Source organism: Nyctereutes procyonoides, unplaced genomic scaffold (assembly GCF_905146905.1).
Source record: "Nyctereutes procyonoides isolate TBG_1078 unplaced genomic scaffold, NYPRO_anot_genome, whole genome shotgun sequence".
Taxonomy (NCBI): Eukaryota; Metazoa; Chordata; class Mammalia; order Carnivora; family Canidae; genus Nyctereutes; species Nyctereutes procyonoides.
In genome coordinates this window covers 21,232,966-21,250,364 of record NW_026575030.1, presented here as the reverse complement: position 1 = coordinate 21,250,364, position 17,399 = coordinate 21,232,966, and the positions used below count along the sequence as shown (strand labels likewise).

Here is a 17,399-nt window from a genome sequence, read left to right as displayed (position 1 = left end):
CTTTCTTGTCAAATATCTTGCAGTTTGAGCATCATGAAAGTTACCTTTCCCGTCCTTCCCCCGCCCCTCATGGGTCTGTCCCAGAGCCTCTCCTCTAGGTATCTTGACACTAAAGTCCCCTGCTTTTCCAAAAGAGAGAGAGAGAGAGAAAAAAAAAAAAAGCTCCAGAAAGTCCAGGCTCTGAATCCATGCTAGTTGGGTTCAAACTCTGGCTCTCCCGGGTACTAGCTGGGGGACTTTAGGGAAGTCACATCACTGCACTGTGCCTCAGTTTCCGCTCTAGTAGTAAGCATTTGATGCATGTTAAGCTATGTCCTCTGAAATCAAGACCTTACTTAGCAACTGAGTTTTTAGGATTTTCTCCTTGTCTTCTGCTGAGTGGTGCTTCTGTCACATAGTTACATAAAAGGGATGTTTTATGCATTTGGGCTTTTTGCCGCTGAATCAACTAGTTTCACCTTCATCTGGGGATGGTTTTATGATTGGCTTCTGAATCAACAGATGCCCTAAACCTTCTGGACTTGGGATTGCTCACCTGGTGAACATAGTCTCTGAGCTTCAACGATGGGGCATCCATCAGCTTCAGAGGTCAACAAATATTGAGGAAAAGGATCAGCAATGAGCATAGGAAGCAACAGGGGATGGGGATAGTTTCAGGAAGGTTGGGATGAAAGCTGGACGAATGTCAGCAATGGTGGGACAGACGGAAATGGGGACATATACTGTGTAGTGCGCTGTCCTGTGATGGACTTGACGTTCCCAACATTACATGTTAGCTACAGCTTTTCCACAGGTGCCCTTTATCAGAGTACGTTGCCCTCTATTCCTAGTTTGCCGAGTTTAGTTTTTTTTATTGCAAAAACGAATTTTTTTTTCGAATTTTAATCTTTGATCTTTAGTTTAACATTGCTCTTAGTACGATGCTGACGCCAGTTGTGCAGAAAGGGCTCCGGAGAGATGTTCACAGCAGCGCACAGCTGCGGCTCTTCTTTGGTCTGGAGGCTCCAGGGCAGCCGATACGGCTCCGTCAAACACACCCCCTAGGCCTTGTGTGTGAGGGCAGGGCGCTCCGCTCCTTGACCGCCTTCAGGCCACAGGCCAGCTTCTCAGCAGTCTCTGCAGTGACAGGCTTCTAGAAGTGTGTTCTTGGCAAGTTTCTCAGTCGTAGAGGGGTCATCTCGGAGATCAATTTGGGTCCCAACAAGCAAGAAAGGAGTCTTTGGACAGTGGTGAGTTACCTCAGGCACCCACTTTTCCTTCACATTTTCAAATGAGGATGGAGAGACCCCTGAAAGACAGGCTAGAAATACGTCTGTTTTTGGCTAACTCAGCGGTTGTGATCTGCCATAATCCTCTTGCCCTGTAGTATCAAAGTCCAAGGGTACATGGCTCTCACCAATGGCTCTCACCAATCCTGACCGTGACTGCATAGTTGACAAAAACAGTCGGTGCACTCAAGACGGAAATTTGCGTGTTGTGTAGGATACCAGGAGACATGTTTTACCAATGGCACCATCACCCACAACGCACTTAATTGTCTGCATTGTTCGAACAGTTGTGTATCCACCTTAAATATTTCAAATTCGATGATGACCTCAGCTTCTCTGCGGGGGCGTTGGCAGCACTGAGAGTTTGCTGAGTTTTAAATCATAAATCAGTGTTGAATCATTTTTTCTTACATATATTAAAATGATAAGATACTTCTCTTTATTCTGTTAAGATGGTAGGTCATGGTCATTGACTTTCAATGTTAAACCAACCTTGCATTCTGACATAAACTCTACTTGATCATGACGTGTGATGCTCTGATTGCTGGGTCCAAGTAGCTAATTGTTTAACAATTTCTGTGTCTATGATGATATTGATGTGTTACTTTCTCTTCTTGAGAAGTTCTTTGGCCAGTTTTGGAACTGTGGTAATAGTGTCCTCATTAAAATAAAAGCCGGGGGGGGGGAGGAAGTATTCCCTTTTCCTTATTTTCTGAAAGTTTGAAGCTTTTCCTTCCCTAAATGTTTGATACAACTCATCAATAAAGCCATCCAGACGTGCACTTTTCTTTCACAGGAATATTTTTTATAATAAATTTCTTCGGCATACGTTATTCAGATTTTCTATTTCATCTTGTAATCAGTTTTAGTGAGCTGTATTTTTTAGAGGAATTTGTTGACTTCATCTAATTTGATTTAAAGTTGCCCATAAAAAAAAATAAAGTTGCCCATAATATTCCTTGTTATTCTTTTAGCATAAGATCTAAAACGTCTGTAACGTCTGTAACGTCTCCCATCTCATACTTGATAGGAATAATTTGTGCTTTTTCTTTTTCCATTGAGGTTTGCTAGAGGTTTGATTTATTAATCTTTTCAGAGAACCACATTTTGGCTTTATAACTATTTTAATGCCTTTAATTTTGCTCTTCCTTTCTTCTATTTACTTTGGATTTAATTTGCTTATTTTTTCAATAGCTTATTTCTTCCTTTTAAATATATAGGCATTTAAAACTATATAATTTAGGAAGAAAGTATAATATCATTGATTTTACCTTTTATTACTTTATTTCTCTGGGCTACTCACCCTTGAAAGAAATTCCCAAATCTTTTTTATAGGGAAAACTTTTTATGAGAAATCAGTAAATTCGACCCAGGGGGAGAGTATGCATATAAATCTAAAGAATGATTATAAGGATATAAAAAGCCTAGCATTCTTGTTACATAACTCTTGGTTTTTCGTTCCATTCCAAGCTGGGTGTGTGTTTATTCTAAAGATGCTTGAATTTTAAGAACCCGCAGTTCCTGTTTTGGATGCTATGTTGTAATTACCAGTGACTCATTCAGACATACTCAAGTTTTGGATGTAAATGAAGGTTAAGTATGACTTCAGTTAATTTTAATGCTTTGACTATACCAACTGCATCACTAGTGCGCTGTCAAAATGAAATCTTCCTCTGTTACTATTTACATTAATGTAATGAGTCATTTTTCTTCAGTCATCGCTTTTATTTTTATATTTAGCTTTGAAGATTTAAAGCTCATCCTTCTTTAATAATTCATTTTAGCATTCTGATTTTTAAATAGTGAAAAGGGTTATTGCAGATTATTTTCTTTATATTTATTCTGCATAGTACCAAAAATGATCTCCATCATAAAATTTCTTGAAGAGTTTGTTTGTTTGGGGCAGTTGCCTGGCTGGATCAGTCGGTAGAGCATGCAATTTTTTTTTAAAGATTTTATTTATTTATTCATGAGAGACAGAGAGAGAGGGGCAGAGACACAGGTAGAGGGAGAAGCAGGCTCCCTGCAAGAAGCTTGCTGTGGGACTGGATCTGGGATCCTGGGATCGCACCCTGGGCCGAAGGCAGATGCTCAACTGCTGAGCCACCCAGGCGTCCCGAGCATTCAACTCTTAATCTCAGGGTCATGAGTTCAAGCCCCACGCTGGGCATGGAGCCTACTTAAAAACAAAACAAATAAAAGAACAAAAAACAAGTTTAAGAGAGTTTTTTTTCGGTTGTTTTAAAGAATGATTTGTGCTGGGGATCCCTGGGTGGCTCAGCGGCTTAGAGCCTTCCTTTGGCCCAGGGTGTGATCCTGGAGTCCTGGGATCGAGTCCCACGTCGGGTTCCCTGCATGGAGCCTGCTTCTCCCTCTGCCTGTGTCTCTGCCTCTCTATGTCTCTCATAAATAAATAAAATCTTAAAAAAAAAAAAAAGAATGATTTGTGCTATCAAAGGAAACTTTTAAAAAAGTAAACCCAAGTCAAGGTATTTCTAAATAAACATACAACCCAAGTGAGTATTTGCATGTTTTAGAAAAAATATTTTTCCTAATCCATCTTTTAAAACATAGGTAACAATGGCCTTCTCAAATTAAGTTAGCTAGTAGAAAAAAAACTAATACATTTTACATTTAGTATAAGGTTAGTTTCCGGGAGAAGGCTTTTAATTTTTTATTTCATGAGTTGTGAGATAATATAATTCAATGGAGTGAAATGAGTACCTGCAGATGATCTTTGCTTCTAACAATTCTTTTTTAAAAGCAGTAAAATTTTAAAAATTGAATCTCTTTTCAGCATCTTATTTTTTGAAAAACCCAACGTTTTGGCCTAAGATAAATGTACACAACCAAATGTACACAAATGTATTATTTTCTCACAGGGCATCAGATACTAATATATATAGATCATTTTGTTAAAATAACAAAATCACATGAAAATCAGCACAATACTTCATTTATTTATTGTATAAGTTTGGCAAATGGCAAACAGCACAAAAATCCAGCAACATTTTAAACGTGTAAAAAAGTCAAATGCTGAACAGTACTGGGGCTTTTTCTTACATAATTAGTAATAATGAGAACCCATTTAAAATACTGCAAAGCTAGCAAAATGAGGCGCTTGGCTTCTGAACATATACTGCAAACATACACACACATTCGCACACACATACACAAACAATATAATTTAACTTTACAAAAATTACAGCCAAGCAATAGAAAAGAAGGATGTTAATAATGAAGATACTAACACATATGTTCACTACATATATCTTATACATTGAAATGCTACATCTTGTACCCTGAAATGCCACGTGTAGAGAGCCAAGCAGAGTAAATTTAGGCTCATCACTGAGGTTAAGAATTATCTGAAAAGAATTTAGTGCTTATAGGTAACATATTCAATTAAAACTTTCTATATAAAAAAACAAACAAACAAAAAAAACTTTCTATATAGCAATTCCTGGATCATAACAATGTGTTCCACTATATATCTGAGAAGTTGAATCTTCTTTGTTGGCAGTATAAAATTTCTGACCAGTATCAAAATTCTGGTAAAACACATATTGAAGGCATTTTCTAGTGTATGCAAATGTTATAGGGGGCATCAATGAATGTGGGAGAAAATCTTAGATTTCACACTAAGTTTCTGCTGAGCTTTGTCAAACCAAACAGCTCAACTATAAGGCAAGAAAAAATACCCCCCTATAACAGATTAGTGGGTCTTACCAAGTAAAGATAGGAATTCAATCTTAGGAAAAACTCCCTACATAAACAGATCAGAAACAATTGGCATTGAAACAAACAAATTACCTAACATCTTAACATTCAGTCATTGGTTCAGAAGCCTGACAAACAATTTATTGGTATATATTATCAAATTAACTTTTTGGAATCAGCACCAGTCCCCAAAACCTCAAATTATAATATTTAATATTCATTAAAATACATCCTTTTTTGTGCTATATGAACACAACTATAATCAAATTAAAGAAAGTTGAATTTATTCAACTTCTATATTTTTGTGTATACTGGGTAGCAACTTAAGTTTTTTTTAATTTACTTGTGCTTCTGTTCTGGGGCACTTTGATTGAAGAGAAATTCATTTCACAGGATTACATCTTGCTAAAGCATTCCTTAGCATTGGTCCAAACTTGAATTCCCTTTTAAAAAGAAATTAAAATAAATAAGTAAACTTTATTTTTTTTAAAGATTTTATTTATTCATGAGACAGAGAGAGAGAGAGAGAGAAAGAGAGAGAGAGAGAGAGAGAGAGAGAGAGAGGCAGAGACACAGGCAGAGGGAGAAGCAGGCTCCATGCAGGGAGCCTGATGTGGGACTCGATCCCGGGACCCGGGGTCAGGCCCTGGGCTGAAGGTGGCACTACACTGCTGAGCCACCCGGGCTCCTCAATAAGTAAACTTTAAAATAGGATTTTGGACGAATTCTGAAAACCAGAGTATTTGGCTTCCTGGTATAGTAAATTTCACTTTTTGGAGTAACTAACAAGTCCAGCAAAGATGGCACTATTTTTCTGGCAATGGCTAATATAAGTCAATGTCTAATGCTTCTGAAAAAAGTAAGAGAATCACTTGCATAGCCTATCTTCAAAATGGAGAAAGAGCTACAACAACTTCTTTTTTGGAAAACTGAGTTTTTCAAGGTTCATAACATAAATTTATTTACTCATATCACGTTTGCATCATTTCTATTTGTAAACCAAACAAGTTTTCAGGCACTTTCCCTATGTAATACTTGAAACAAAAGAAAAAAAAAACGTTATTAGTTCAACAAAAATGAATAGACTTAAAAAAAATTAATGACTTATTATTAGTCTAACAACTAATGTTTTGATAAAAACCAGTAACAGACTAACTTATCAAATCCTTCTCAGTGGTCTTAGCAGGCTTTAGCACAAAGTTAATATGATTGATATACCTAATATGCTTTAACAAAAATGCATGTATATAAACATATAATAGTAAAATCTAACGAAGTGGTAGAAACAAAGGTATTTTTTTTTAACAAACAAGATTCTCCAATAACTGCTAATTTATGAACAAACAACATTTTAATACTTAAACATTAAAGTACGTCAAGGCTTCAAATATTAGAAAAAAATCAAGAATGTTTTTATTTTTTTCCTCCTGATGAAATACAAAAAGCAAATTTATAAATGTCTCAGACTGGCTCAAGTACTATCTAATAGAGTATCCGTTGTCAGAAAGAATAAGAGATCTTATGCGCTGCCATAGGAAGATATCCACGAGACATCAAATGAGCAAACGAAAACAACACACTAGCACGCAACACAGTCCTGTTTTGGTGGGGAAGAGAAAAGTATATTTTCTAAACGATTGTGAATGTATAGAGGGGAAGAATTTTCACCTAATATGCTTTTGAATTTTTTAATTTTTTGCAATGAGAGTATGTTATTTTTGTGATAATTTTTCCGCTCTAATCTTTATTTAAATTTCCTACCTTCTACTAATCTTGGGCTTTGTTCTTTCTCTAGTCCCTTTTGATGTAGTTAGATTGTTTGAGATTTTTCTTGTTTCTTGAGGTCGGCATCTAACACCATAAATTTCCTTCTTTGAACTGCTTTCACTGTGTCCCAGATTTTGGACCATTGTACTTTCATTTTCATTTGTTTCCATGTATTTTTTAATTAACTCTGTGATTTCTTCACTGACTCACTGGAGGTTTGGTGACATGCTGTTTAGCCTCCACCTGTTTTGTGTTTTTCCAGTTTTCTTCTTGTGATTGATTTCTCGTTTCACACAATTGTGGTCAGAAAAAAATGGTATCATTTCAGTCTTCTTAAATTTTATTGTGCTTATTTTGTGGCCTAATGTGTGATCAATCTATCCTGGAGAATGTTCCATGTGCACTTGGAAAGAATGTGTATTCTGTTGTTTTTAGATGGAATGTTCTATATATATCTGGGGCCAATGTGTCACTCAAAGATACTGTTTCCTTAATTTTCTGCCTCAATGATCTATCCTTTGATTAAGTGGGGTGTTAAAATCTCCTACTACTATTGTATTACCATCAATTTCTCCCTTTACGTCTGTTAATATTTATGTATTTCAGTGTTCCAGTGTTGGGTAAATACTTAAAATTGTTATTTCCTCTTGTTGGATTGACCCCTTTAACATTATATAGTGTTCTTTTTTGATATAAGTACTGCCACCCTGAGTTTTCTTCCCATTTCCACAGAATATCTTTTTCTATGTGATAATTTTTAAAATTTAAAAAGATAAAATAGCTTAAAAATCAATCAAGTATTTCTTAAAAGCCTCAGTCCTCCTTGATTCAACAAATTAGAAAATCACTATCAAAAAGGTTGATGAAAATAACTTAGAAGTGATCCTGACTTTTAAGTGCTGATAATAATACTTTTTATATAAAATATGTTTTGGTTTACTACTACTACAATACAGCCATTTGATTATATTCAATTACCACTTTGGATAGCTGACATTATAACAAAGTATGGCATATTTTAAAAGTTAATATATAAGTAAAATAAACAGAATATAGATACCCACATTATTCTGAGAAAAACTAATATCTTATCTTCTTGTACTTAATTTTAAGTTTCTACAAAATAATAAAAAAATACTGCAGATTTTCAAATATAAAAATCTTTTCAACTTAAGGAAAAGAATAAACATGATGAAACTTTATAGTATTGTTCTTGGGAAATAAGGTATACACATTTTTTTTAATCTCATGTGAGTGAAGTATGGTTTACCATGGTTATCTTAGGACACGAGGAGACAAACAAGACATCCAACAGTATATCCAAATACACCTACAACGGTATTTTTTTATTCAGAAATCAATTTCTAGCACTCTCAACCATCCTACCCTAAGTAAAGTGGGGAGAATAGTTCTTTGAGCCACTACATTCTACTTTGGAAAAGCAGCAAAGAGAAGATCACAAGGGGCTTATATAAGAGTCTTTTATAAAAACAAAACAAAAACAACTCTAAAAAAAACTTGTCTTATCTGATCTTTCAGACCTCCTGAGATTAAAAAAGGCAGGTTAGAAAAAAAAGACAAAATGTGGAGCAATCTGTGAATCAGGGAGGCAGCAGGAATTGGCAGGAAGACAGTAACAGATAAAAACATTATCAAGTTGTGGGGCTCTGGGTGGCTCAGTCGGTTAGGCGTCCAACACTTGATTCTGCCTCAGGTCATGATCTCGGGTAGTGAGATTGAGCCCCACGTCGGGCTCAGCACTGAGCATGCTGTCTGCTTAAGATTCCCTCCTCCCCTGTGCTCTCTCTCCCTCTCCAAAGAAAAAATATGGGGGCACTTGGGTGGCACAGTTAAGCATCCAACTCTTGACTTTGGCTCAGTTTATGATGTCAGGGTCATGGGATCGAGTCGCATGTCAGGCTCTGTGCTCAGCGTGGAGCTGGCCTGGGATTCTCTCTCCCCCTCTGCTTTTCCCCTCCCTGCTTGCACACTCACTCGATCTCTCAAATAAATAAGTAAATAAAATCTTTAAAAAACAAAACACTATTAAGCTGCTACAATTATACTTACCTGTCAGCAAGTACAGACGGATCAGTCATGATTTTAACTTCTCTTAACTAACTCCAAAGATCCACTACGTGAAGTAACTTACAACACTTTAACTGAGGCATAAATACGAATTTGCCCAACACAAAAGGAGCCCACATGACCAATGCTAGAGTCTAGTATTTACATCTCAAAATATCTTTGTTCGCTATGCTATTGCTGGTGATACCAAGTGGAAAGGGCTAGGGAAGTGATGGTGCCTAACCAGTAAACACACATTTTGGTTGAATTAAATCACAGATTGTTTATAGGAGTATGATTTTTCCCTCTAAGAAGGTCTTCATAACTGTAAGAAATAATCTTGCTATATATGATTTACTGAGATAACGCATGTTAAATCTCTTGGTAAGTTGTGAAGTGCTAGACGTATGTAAAGCACTGGTACTAACGGACAGACATACAGGCAGATCATGGGTCATAAAAAAGGAATTAGAAAAAGATTTAATTATCGATTGATTGATTGGTTCAGCAGAGAGAGAGAGAGAGAGCAAGAGCAAAAGTGCACACGCGCACACAAAGGGGGGAGGCAGAGGAAGAGGGAGAAGCAGACTCCCCATTGAGCAGGGAACCTGCCTCAGGACTCAATCCCAAAACCCCAGGGATCACGACGACCTAAGCTGAAGGCAGACACTTAACTGAATGAGCCACGTAGGGGCCCCAAGAAGGAATGTTTTATATTTTGTTCTTACATCAGCATTTTAAAGATTTCAGCATTATCAAAACACATATTGAAACAGGATAAGCCTCCATGTTCTTATCGTCTACTACGGATATCAATCATATGAAAAAGACTTACGATGGCAACAAACCATATCATAACCAAATTTTCCCCAAACAACGTTTAAGGTATTTTCCAATCAAAGTACTACATATCACTGTTAGGACAGTATCTTATGCCCCATCCAAGAACATCATATAATTTAAGTAATGTTGTTGGTATGTATTTTCAAATACAAGATACAATAAACAGGGCATACAAATTTGGAACGTTAGGTGAATGAAGACTCAGTAATTAACATTCTGGTTGTAATATTCTTTCAAAGTTAAGAAACCAGAAAATATTCCAATATTTTTTTTGAGAATGGGTTCTAAAACAAAAATAAACACTCTGGTTCAAATAAATCAGTTTTAAAGGAATTTGTAAGCACTTTTGAATATACTTGTACCTTCACGTACCTTTTTGCACATACTGATCTGCATGACTGCATAGCTTATGAGGGCTTCCTTTAAATCATGGTTCTTTTGTTCTTTGAAGCGTTCAATATCAGCCCAAGCATTTTTCACAAATTCTCTGAAATAAAATGCATAATTACTATTACTCTTATTCAAATTAAGAGGACTATATATTATAAATTCTAATAACCAGTTCTCATTTGCATTGGCTTTTATTTATCTATATGAAGGAAAAAGCTATTGTCTGTATAAGATAGTTCTATTTTTCCCTTCCTAACAATTATACCACAAGAAGAAGCAGAGAGACGGTCATATTATTCATCTATATTTTAATAATCAATATTTTTGCCACAAGAATCCCGGCTTCAAATTATTCCTATAAAACAGCTGTTGATGGCTCTCTGAACCGGCTCACAAGCCCAACAGATGCCATGTGAAGTTGCCTTCCAAGGGTCACTGGAAAATATACTTTTTGACAACACAGATTATGTATCACAATTATTATACATCCGCTCTAAATGACAACTAGAGCTTTAAAAATTCTGAGAGGCATTTGTCTTTTTAATTTCATTCATAAAAGTTTACTTCTACTTATTTGGTGCCAGCAGTTCTAAAACTTAACAAAATTCCTCAAAACCAGTGAAACATTCTTGGTCTGCCTTGACCTACTCATTATCAGATAAAAAACAACAATAAGAAAAATAAGCCAAACAGTGAATTTCTAAATTCAGAAATGTTTATGGAACAATTACATGCCAAGCCCAATGCAAGATGTTGAAACATAAAGATGAAAAGACACAGCACTGACTTGGAAGGGCTCTTGGGTTAGCCAGGGACAGTCACAGAGAACAAGCCACCACCCACAACAAAACTACCCCATGCTCTTGTAGCATGAATCAAGTGCAAGGCTAGGAGTAAGCCTCACAGAGGAAGTAGCACAAGAGTTGGGCAATGAAGAATGATCAGGCTTTCGTCAGGTGATGGAGAAGAAAGGGCGAAGGGAATGTGCAAAGGACAGAAATCAGGAGAAGCGCAGGAAAATAGTATTATAAAGTTGAAATTCTTTCTTCTTACTCTTCCCCCCCATACGAAAACTGTTTTTATATAACATGATTTTTAATAATTGAAATTTCTTAGGATTCAATCACTATATTTATTTTATTTTGTTTTTTTAAGATTTTATTATAATAATTTATTAATAATTAATTAATTATATTCACGAGAGACACAGACAGAGAGAGGCAGAGACACAGGCAGAGGGAGCAGGTTCCATGCAGGGAGGGTTCCATGCAGGGAGTCCGACATGGGACTCAATCCCGGGACTCCAGGATCACACCCTGGGCTGAACGCAGATGCTCAACCGCTGAGCCACCCGGGCTGCCCGACTATATTTTATTTTAAAAATTGACTGATTTGAGAGAGAGAGAGAGAGAGAGACTCAGAAGCAGAATCTGCACTCAGTACAGAGCCTGATGGTGCTCAATCCCACAACCACAATATCATGACCTGAGATGAAACCATGAGTCTGATGTTTAACTGCATCACTCAGGTGTCCCTCAATCACTATGTTTTAGAAGAACCAATAGAGGGGCTCCAGGCTGGCTTAGTCAGTGGAGCCTGTGACTCTTGATACCACGGATTTAAGTTCGGGCCCCACACTGGGTGTAGGGATTCCTTAAAAATAAAACCTTAAAAAAAAAAAAAAAAGCCCTAGGAGAATAGGCTATAATGCAAAAATGTTAATGAAGATGGGAAATGGTATTAAAAAACAATCTGCCATGTAGTACATATGTGTAGCTTTGTTCAACATCTCAGCATTTTTACCTGCCTTCCAGATTTTTAGACTTTAACTGCTGTTCTCCTTCATTTATTTGTTCTTCTAGCACCTTTATTCTGGCTTCTCTCTGCTCTGGAGTTTCTTGACCAAAGAGCTTGGTGGTCATTCCCTTCAGAGAAAATGTTCTCACAGTCTAAAAAGGAAACAGAAACAGGTGAGTGGATAAATAAAATATGGCACATACACACAAAGAAATATTATTCAGCCTGAAAAAGGAGGGGCATTCTGACACAAGCCACAAGGATGAATCTGAGAACATTATACTAAGTGGAAATAAGAAAGTCACAAAAAAACAAATATGATATGATTCTACTTAATTTACGCTTTCTCAAGTCAGAAAGACAGAAAGTAGAATGGTGATTGCCAAGGGCTGGAGGGAAGGGACAGAGCTGACATCTAATGGTACAGTTTCCGTTTTCAAGATGAAGAGAGTTCTGTAGGTTGGTCGCACAACAACGTGACTGTATGTACTACTGAACTGTACCCTTCAAAATGGTTAAGATGACCTTTAGTATAAACCATTCATTAACCTACGCCCTCAAAAAATTGCTCTTAATTTATATCAATGTAAATTCAATAGCCGTACTAAATTTTTTCCCATTATTTTGTAAGTCTGAAATCGTAAGAGCAAAGATTATTTTTTAAACAGAAAAGTAGGAACACCTGGCTGGCTCAGTTGGTAGAGCATGTGACTTGATCTCGAGGTTGTGAATTCGGACCCCACACTGGGTGTAGAAATTACTTAAAATCAACATAGATGTATAGATACATATATATTCATAAACAGAAGAAGGAAAAGAAGAAAACAGGTTAAAAATGGTTAAGATGACCAATTTTGTTATGTATATTTAAACCACGATTAAACTTTTTTTTTTTTAAGGTAACAGAAAACTTTTGCCATTTCCCCTCTACCTCAGATAGAAGCATTGTAAGTCTTAAAACCAGGGGGCTCCTAAAAATGATTACTAACACTGGAATAATAGTCAAATAGTCAATAGAAAAATAGAATAGTCAAAAAGAAAAAAGAAATTCTAACCAAACTTCTTAACCAAATGGAAAACTTCTGGGTGAAGTTATTAGGCAAGTTATTTCTTTAAAGGTCATATTTTTTGAAATTTCTCTACAACATTAAAAATAGGTAAAATTCAACAGGTCACAAAGGAAATAGACCAAACTAAAATAAACAAAAAAAAAACATTAAAATCTGCATAACACACACTGAAACTTGAGTATCGTTCAATAAAATAGGATGCTTTCCCTTGGAAGGAAGCCTCCAGCATCACTGCCTTACACTTCCTTACTCTCTAGAGTTTACGGAGAGAAACATTTTTCCCTTTACATGTAGGAGTAGAGAACCATGCTCTTTGAAAATGGCCTGGAAATTTCCCGAGCTCTAAAAATAAATCAAACCTAGTGCATACATGTTTTGTGGTCAATGGTCTTTTCCCACATGTATCTGTGACTTTTTAGGCATACCAAAATACTTATTAACTATGAAGTGACTGATAAATGGTGGCACTGTCACTATTTCATTATTTCCAGATTGTATATTCTTACTATAATAGCTACTTTATTTCAATAAAATGGTTGGACAGTAGAAAGCTGATTATAAAAACAATCTAAGGTTCATACCATAAGATACAGAATTTTCTTCACAAGGATTCACGGTATACCAAAAGCTCCTTCTTAGGAGAGTTGCACTGATTCTAATTGGGTAAGGCTTTTCAAAATAAGCCAAAATTTTTATCATATACTTTGTAAAATTAAACCTGACAAAGGTCATTATTTCAATCACAAAGAATGTTTTTTCATCTGGACTTAACATAAATGAAAAGACATTTACTACATAGAGCAATGTTGGCAGAATTGTTTTGCTTTAAGATTTTATTTTTTAGGTTATCTGTACACCCCATGTGGGGCTCAAACTCACAACCCCAAAGTCGAGTCACAAGTACCACCGACTGAGCCAGCCAGGTGCCTCGGTAGAATTTCTTCCAATGCTATATAATACGATGTTTACTGGCCTATGTCTTTTTATAAAGATCACAACCCAAAGAATTATAAATTATTACCCTATAAAAGCTACAGGCATCTTGAGTATTACAGCTGCAACTCACTCCTTGTATGGCTTGCTGCAATGATATGCACTGAGACCTAAATGGAAACACTCACCCCAGTTGCCAGTTCCTCACATTGCTGCTTTTTGGATGCTAAGTCCTGAGCAGCCATCTCCAAGTCATACTGCATAAGCTCATGTTTCCTGCATACAGCCCTAGGATGAAAAAAAGTGCTGCCATTTAATTTTTGTGGTTTCTCTTTTAACATATTAAAAAAAAAAATTAGGGACAGAGGGGTAGGATTCACAATGTCTTAACAGGCTGAGAACTTGTGTACACAGGATTTTCATGTTTAAAATGTAGTAGCCCAATATAAAAATTAAATCTAGCATGATGCCTGGGTGGCTCAATGGTTGAGGGTCTGCCTTTGACCCAGTGATCCTGGAGACCCGGGATCGAGTCCCACATCGGGCTCCCTGCATGGAGCCTGCTTCTCCCTCTGCCTGTGTGTGTGTGTGTGTGTGTGTGTGTGTCTCATACATAAATAAATAAAATCTTTAAGAAAAAAGAACTATATAGAATCCACTGTATTCAGCAACTTTCTTTTGCTTGGTAACTTGAAAATACCTTGGTGAAACTCCTGACTACTCAGAGAATGAACAAGGCTAATAATGTGTGGATGTTTTTACACCAGTTACTAAACAGCTAAAGGAAAACAGGTACTCTGCTGTACTAACAAAATTCTTACATTGCTTTTAAAAGTGACAGAAAAATAACCAAAGTGGCTGTGACCAAAAGCCATCTATTCCAAGAAAATTATTCATTTTTCAAAATTGGGCAGAAAAAGTATACTAATTTCTTCTTAAATAGAACTGTGTACCAGAGAATGTTTAGCTCCGTAGGAGATACCATAAAAAGAGAAGACAAAGTGCTGATATTAAGAACGAATACAACCTTAAGAGGATAAGCAGATGTGGAAAAAACCACAGAATAAAAATGGCAACATATTGCCTAGTGACAGGGCTACCTACACTCAATCTGTATTTTGCAATCAATCTTCAAACTTAAAAAAGTAGAAAGAACAACATACAGAAAGACCTGGAGACTGACGAGTTTTATCAAAATTATGTTTCAAGAATAGGGCTTGTCTTTTTTTTTTTTTTAAGATCTTATTTATTTATTAGAGAGACAGAGAGAACAAGCAGAGGGAGAAGCAGGGGGAGAGGGAAAGACAGACAGCCCACTGAGCTTGAAGGAGGGAGGCTCAATCCCAGAATCCCAAGATCATGACCACCGAGATGCCCCAAATAGGGCTCGCTTTAAATATCTATGCCTAGCACTCTGCAATACAGAGGAATACAATGAGACCTCATTCAATACCTGGGGGGTGAATTCACTCAAAAACCACCTTACTATCTTTACTTTCTGGAAATGTATGAAGAGAGTGGTGACCAGCCACAGGGCTGCATCTGAACATTTACTATACTTACCGCAATGCTTCTGCATAAAACAGATACTCCTTTAACTGATCTGCATAATGTTCTTCATCTTCCAAAATATCATCTATAGAAGATGCATACCTATTTAAAAAACGATGCACACAAACTTTTATCACAATACAAAGTATTAATGATCAGAAGAAGCACTATTCAAAGTGTGGTCCACAGACCATTTGCTACCCATCAGTAACAAAAGTAAGTACACAAAGTGGCAATAGCATTCAGAAACATTCATGGCAATGTTTAATTACCATAAAAATTTTACTGAATTTTACCAAAATGTTTTAATCAGCAATGGCTTGGAAATAAAAAACAAACAAAAAAAAGGTCCTTCTTACAGGCAGCTTAAGAAGCACCATAAGACTATACTATCTTTTGTTCAAAGGTATTTTATGAAAGGGCTACAAAACCTGTAGAAAAAATAAGAGTTAGTATAATCGTTGCTCAAATGTTCCTGGCAGCAACTATATACAGTAATACCAAAAGCTACAAAAAGGAAAAATAGAGTAAAGAAGATTACAAAAAACTTGAGTAGTCTTATTTTATAATAATTTCCAATAGCAACTTCTGTTTTGACACAGACAAACCCCTCATTATTATCCCATTCTCGTTCCTGAACTTGACTGAGTCCTTCCTTGTACAGAAAAGTGCAGCTCTCCACCCTGTTTCTCCAAATCTTACAAGGACATATCTCAGCACCTCTAGGAAATCTTCCCAGACTACTTAAGTCCTTAGTCATCACTCCACTTTTAATCTTTTATTTTTTAAAGATAGTTTATTTATTTGAGAAAGAGAGAGCACGCACTCCCATGAGTGGGGGTGAGGGACAGAGGGAAAGGGAGAAGCAGACTCCTTGCTGTGCAGGGAGGGCTCAGGTCTCGATCCCAGGATCATGACCTGAGCCAGAGTCAGCCACTTATCCAACTGAGCTACCGAGGTCCCCCGCACCTTCCGATCTTTTATCAACAATTCAGAACCTAAATTTTATCAAATGTCTCATGAGTTGGTTTTATTTCTTCAATCATATTATAAATTCCTTAAGGACATGGGTTATATCATGTACTACTTCTGTATGGTATAATAGGCAACTTTTTTTTTTTTACTTTTTTTTTTTTTTTCAAATTAATTCTGATTTGTTAGCATGGGAAGAAAAGAAAAATATACCCTATGTCTCCAGACCTGCTTCATCTTCTCTAACACTAACTCCCCAGGAGTTCTTATCTTTTGATAAGCAAAATGTTTAATTTTGATAAAGAACAATTTATCACTTAAAATTTTTTTTCTTTTCATGTTCTCTTTAAGAAGTCTTTACTAATTTGAAGGTTGCAACAACATTCTCATGTATTTTCTATTAAAAGCTATACTTTTAGCTTTTATACTTATGTATATGATTCAAATTGCATTAGTTTTTTTTTTTTAAGATTTTATTTTTATTTATTTGACACAGAGAAAGAGCGAGCACACAGTAGGTGGAACGACAGAGAGAGAGGGAGGGAGAAGCAGGCTCTCTAAGCAGAAAGCCCAGTGCAGGGACAGATCCCAGGATCCCGGGATCATGACCTGAACCAAAGGCAGGCACTTAACAGACTAACCCACCCAGGTGCCCCTAAATTGCATTAGTTTTTAGTAACATATGAGATATAGCTCTAGGCTAACTTTTTTTTTCCCATGTAGATAATTCCAGAACCCATTTCTTAAAATGCACTATTCAAAAAAAATATATATATATATATTTATTTATTTGAGAAAGAAAGAGAGGAGTATGAGCAGGAGGAAGACAGAGAAGCAGGCTCCCCAGTGAGCAGGGAGCACGATGCAGAGCTCAATCCCAGGACCCTGGGATCATGACATAAACCAAAGGCAGACACTTAACTGGACTGAGCCACCCAGACACCCTGAAATGTACTATTTAAATGCCAGTCTATTTTGGGACTTTATTCTGTTCCATTGATCTGCTTCCCTTTATGTCAAT

General features: G+C 36.4%; 1 protein-coding gene and 1 pseudogene across 1 annotated transcript in view; both read right to left on the bottom strand.

The window, feature by feature from the left end:
* Positions 1–961: 961 nt before the first annotated feature.
* Positions 962–1,544, bottom strand: LOC129503940 (cell division control protein 42 homolog; annotated as a pseudogene).
* A 2,664-nt stretch (positions 1,545–4,208) lies between these two features.
* Positions 4,209–17,399, bottom strand: part of SNX4 (sorting nexin 4) — a 70,267-nt gene continuing 57,076 nt past the window's right edge. The window contains exons 10-14 of the mRNA XM_055316352.1: positions 15,419–15,508; positions 14,044–14,143; positions 11,859–12,004; positions 10,038–10,152; positions 4,209–5,431 (exon numbers count right to left, since the gene is read on the bottom strand). Coding sequence (XP_055172327.1) covers positions 5,384–5,431; positions 10,038–10,152; positions 11,859–12,004; positions 14,044–14,143; positions 15,419–15,508 — 499 coding nt within the window. The 3' untranslated portion in view covers positions 4,209–5,383. The remainder of the gene's footprint in view (positions 5,432–10,037; positions 10,153–11,858; positions 12,005–14,043; positions 14,144–15,418; positions 15,509–17,399) is intronic.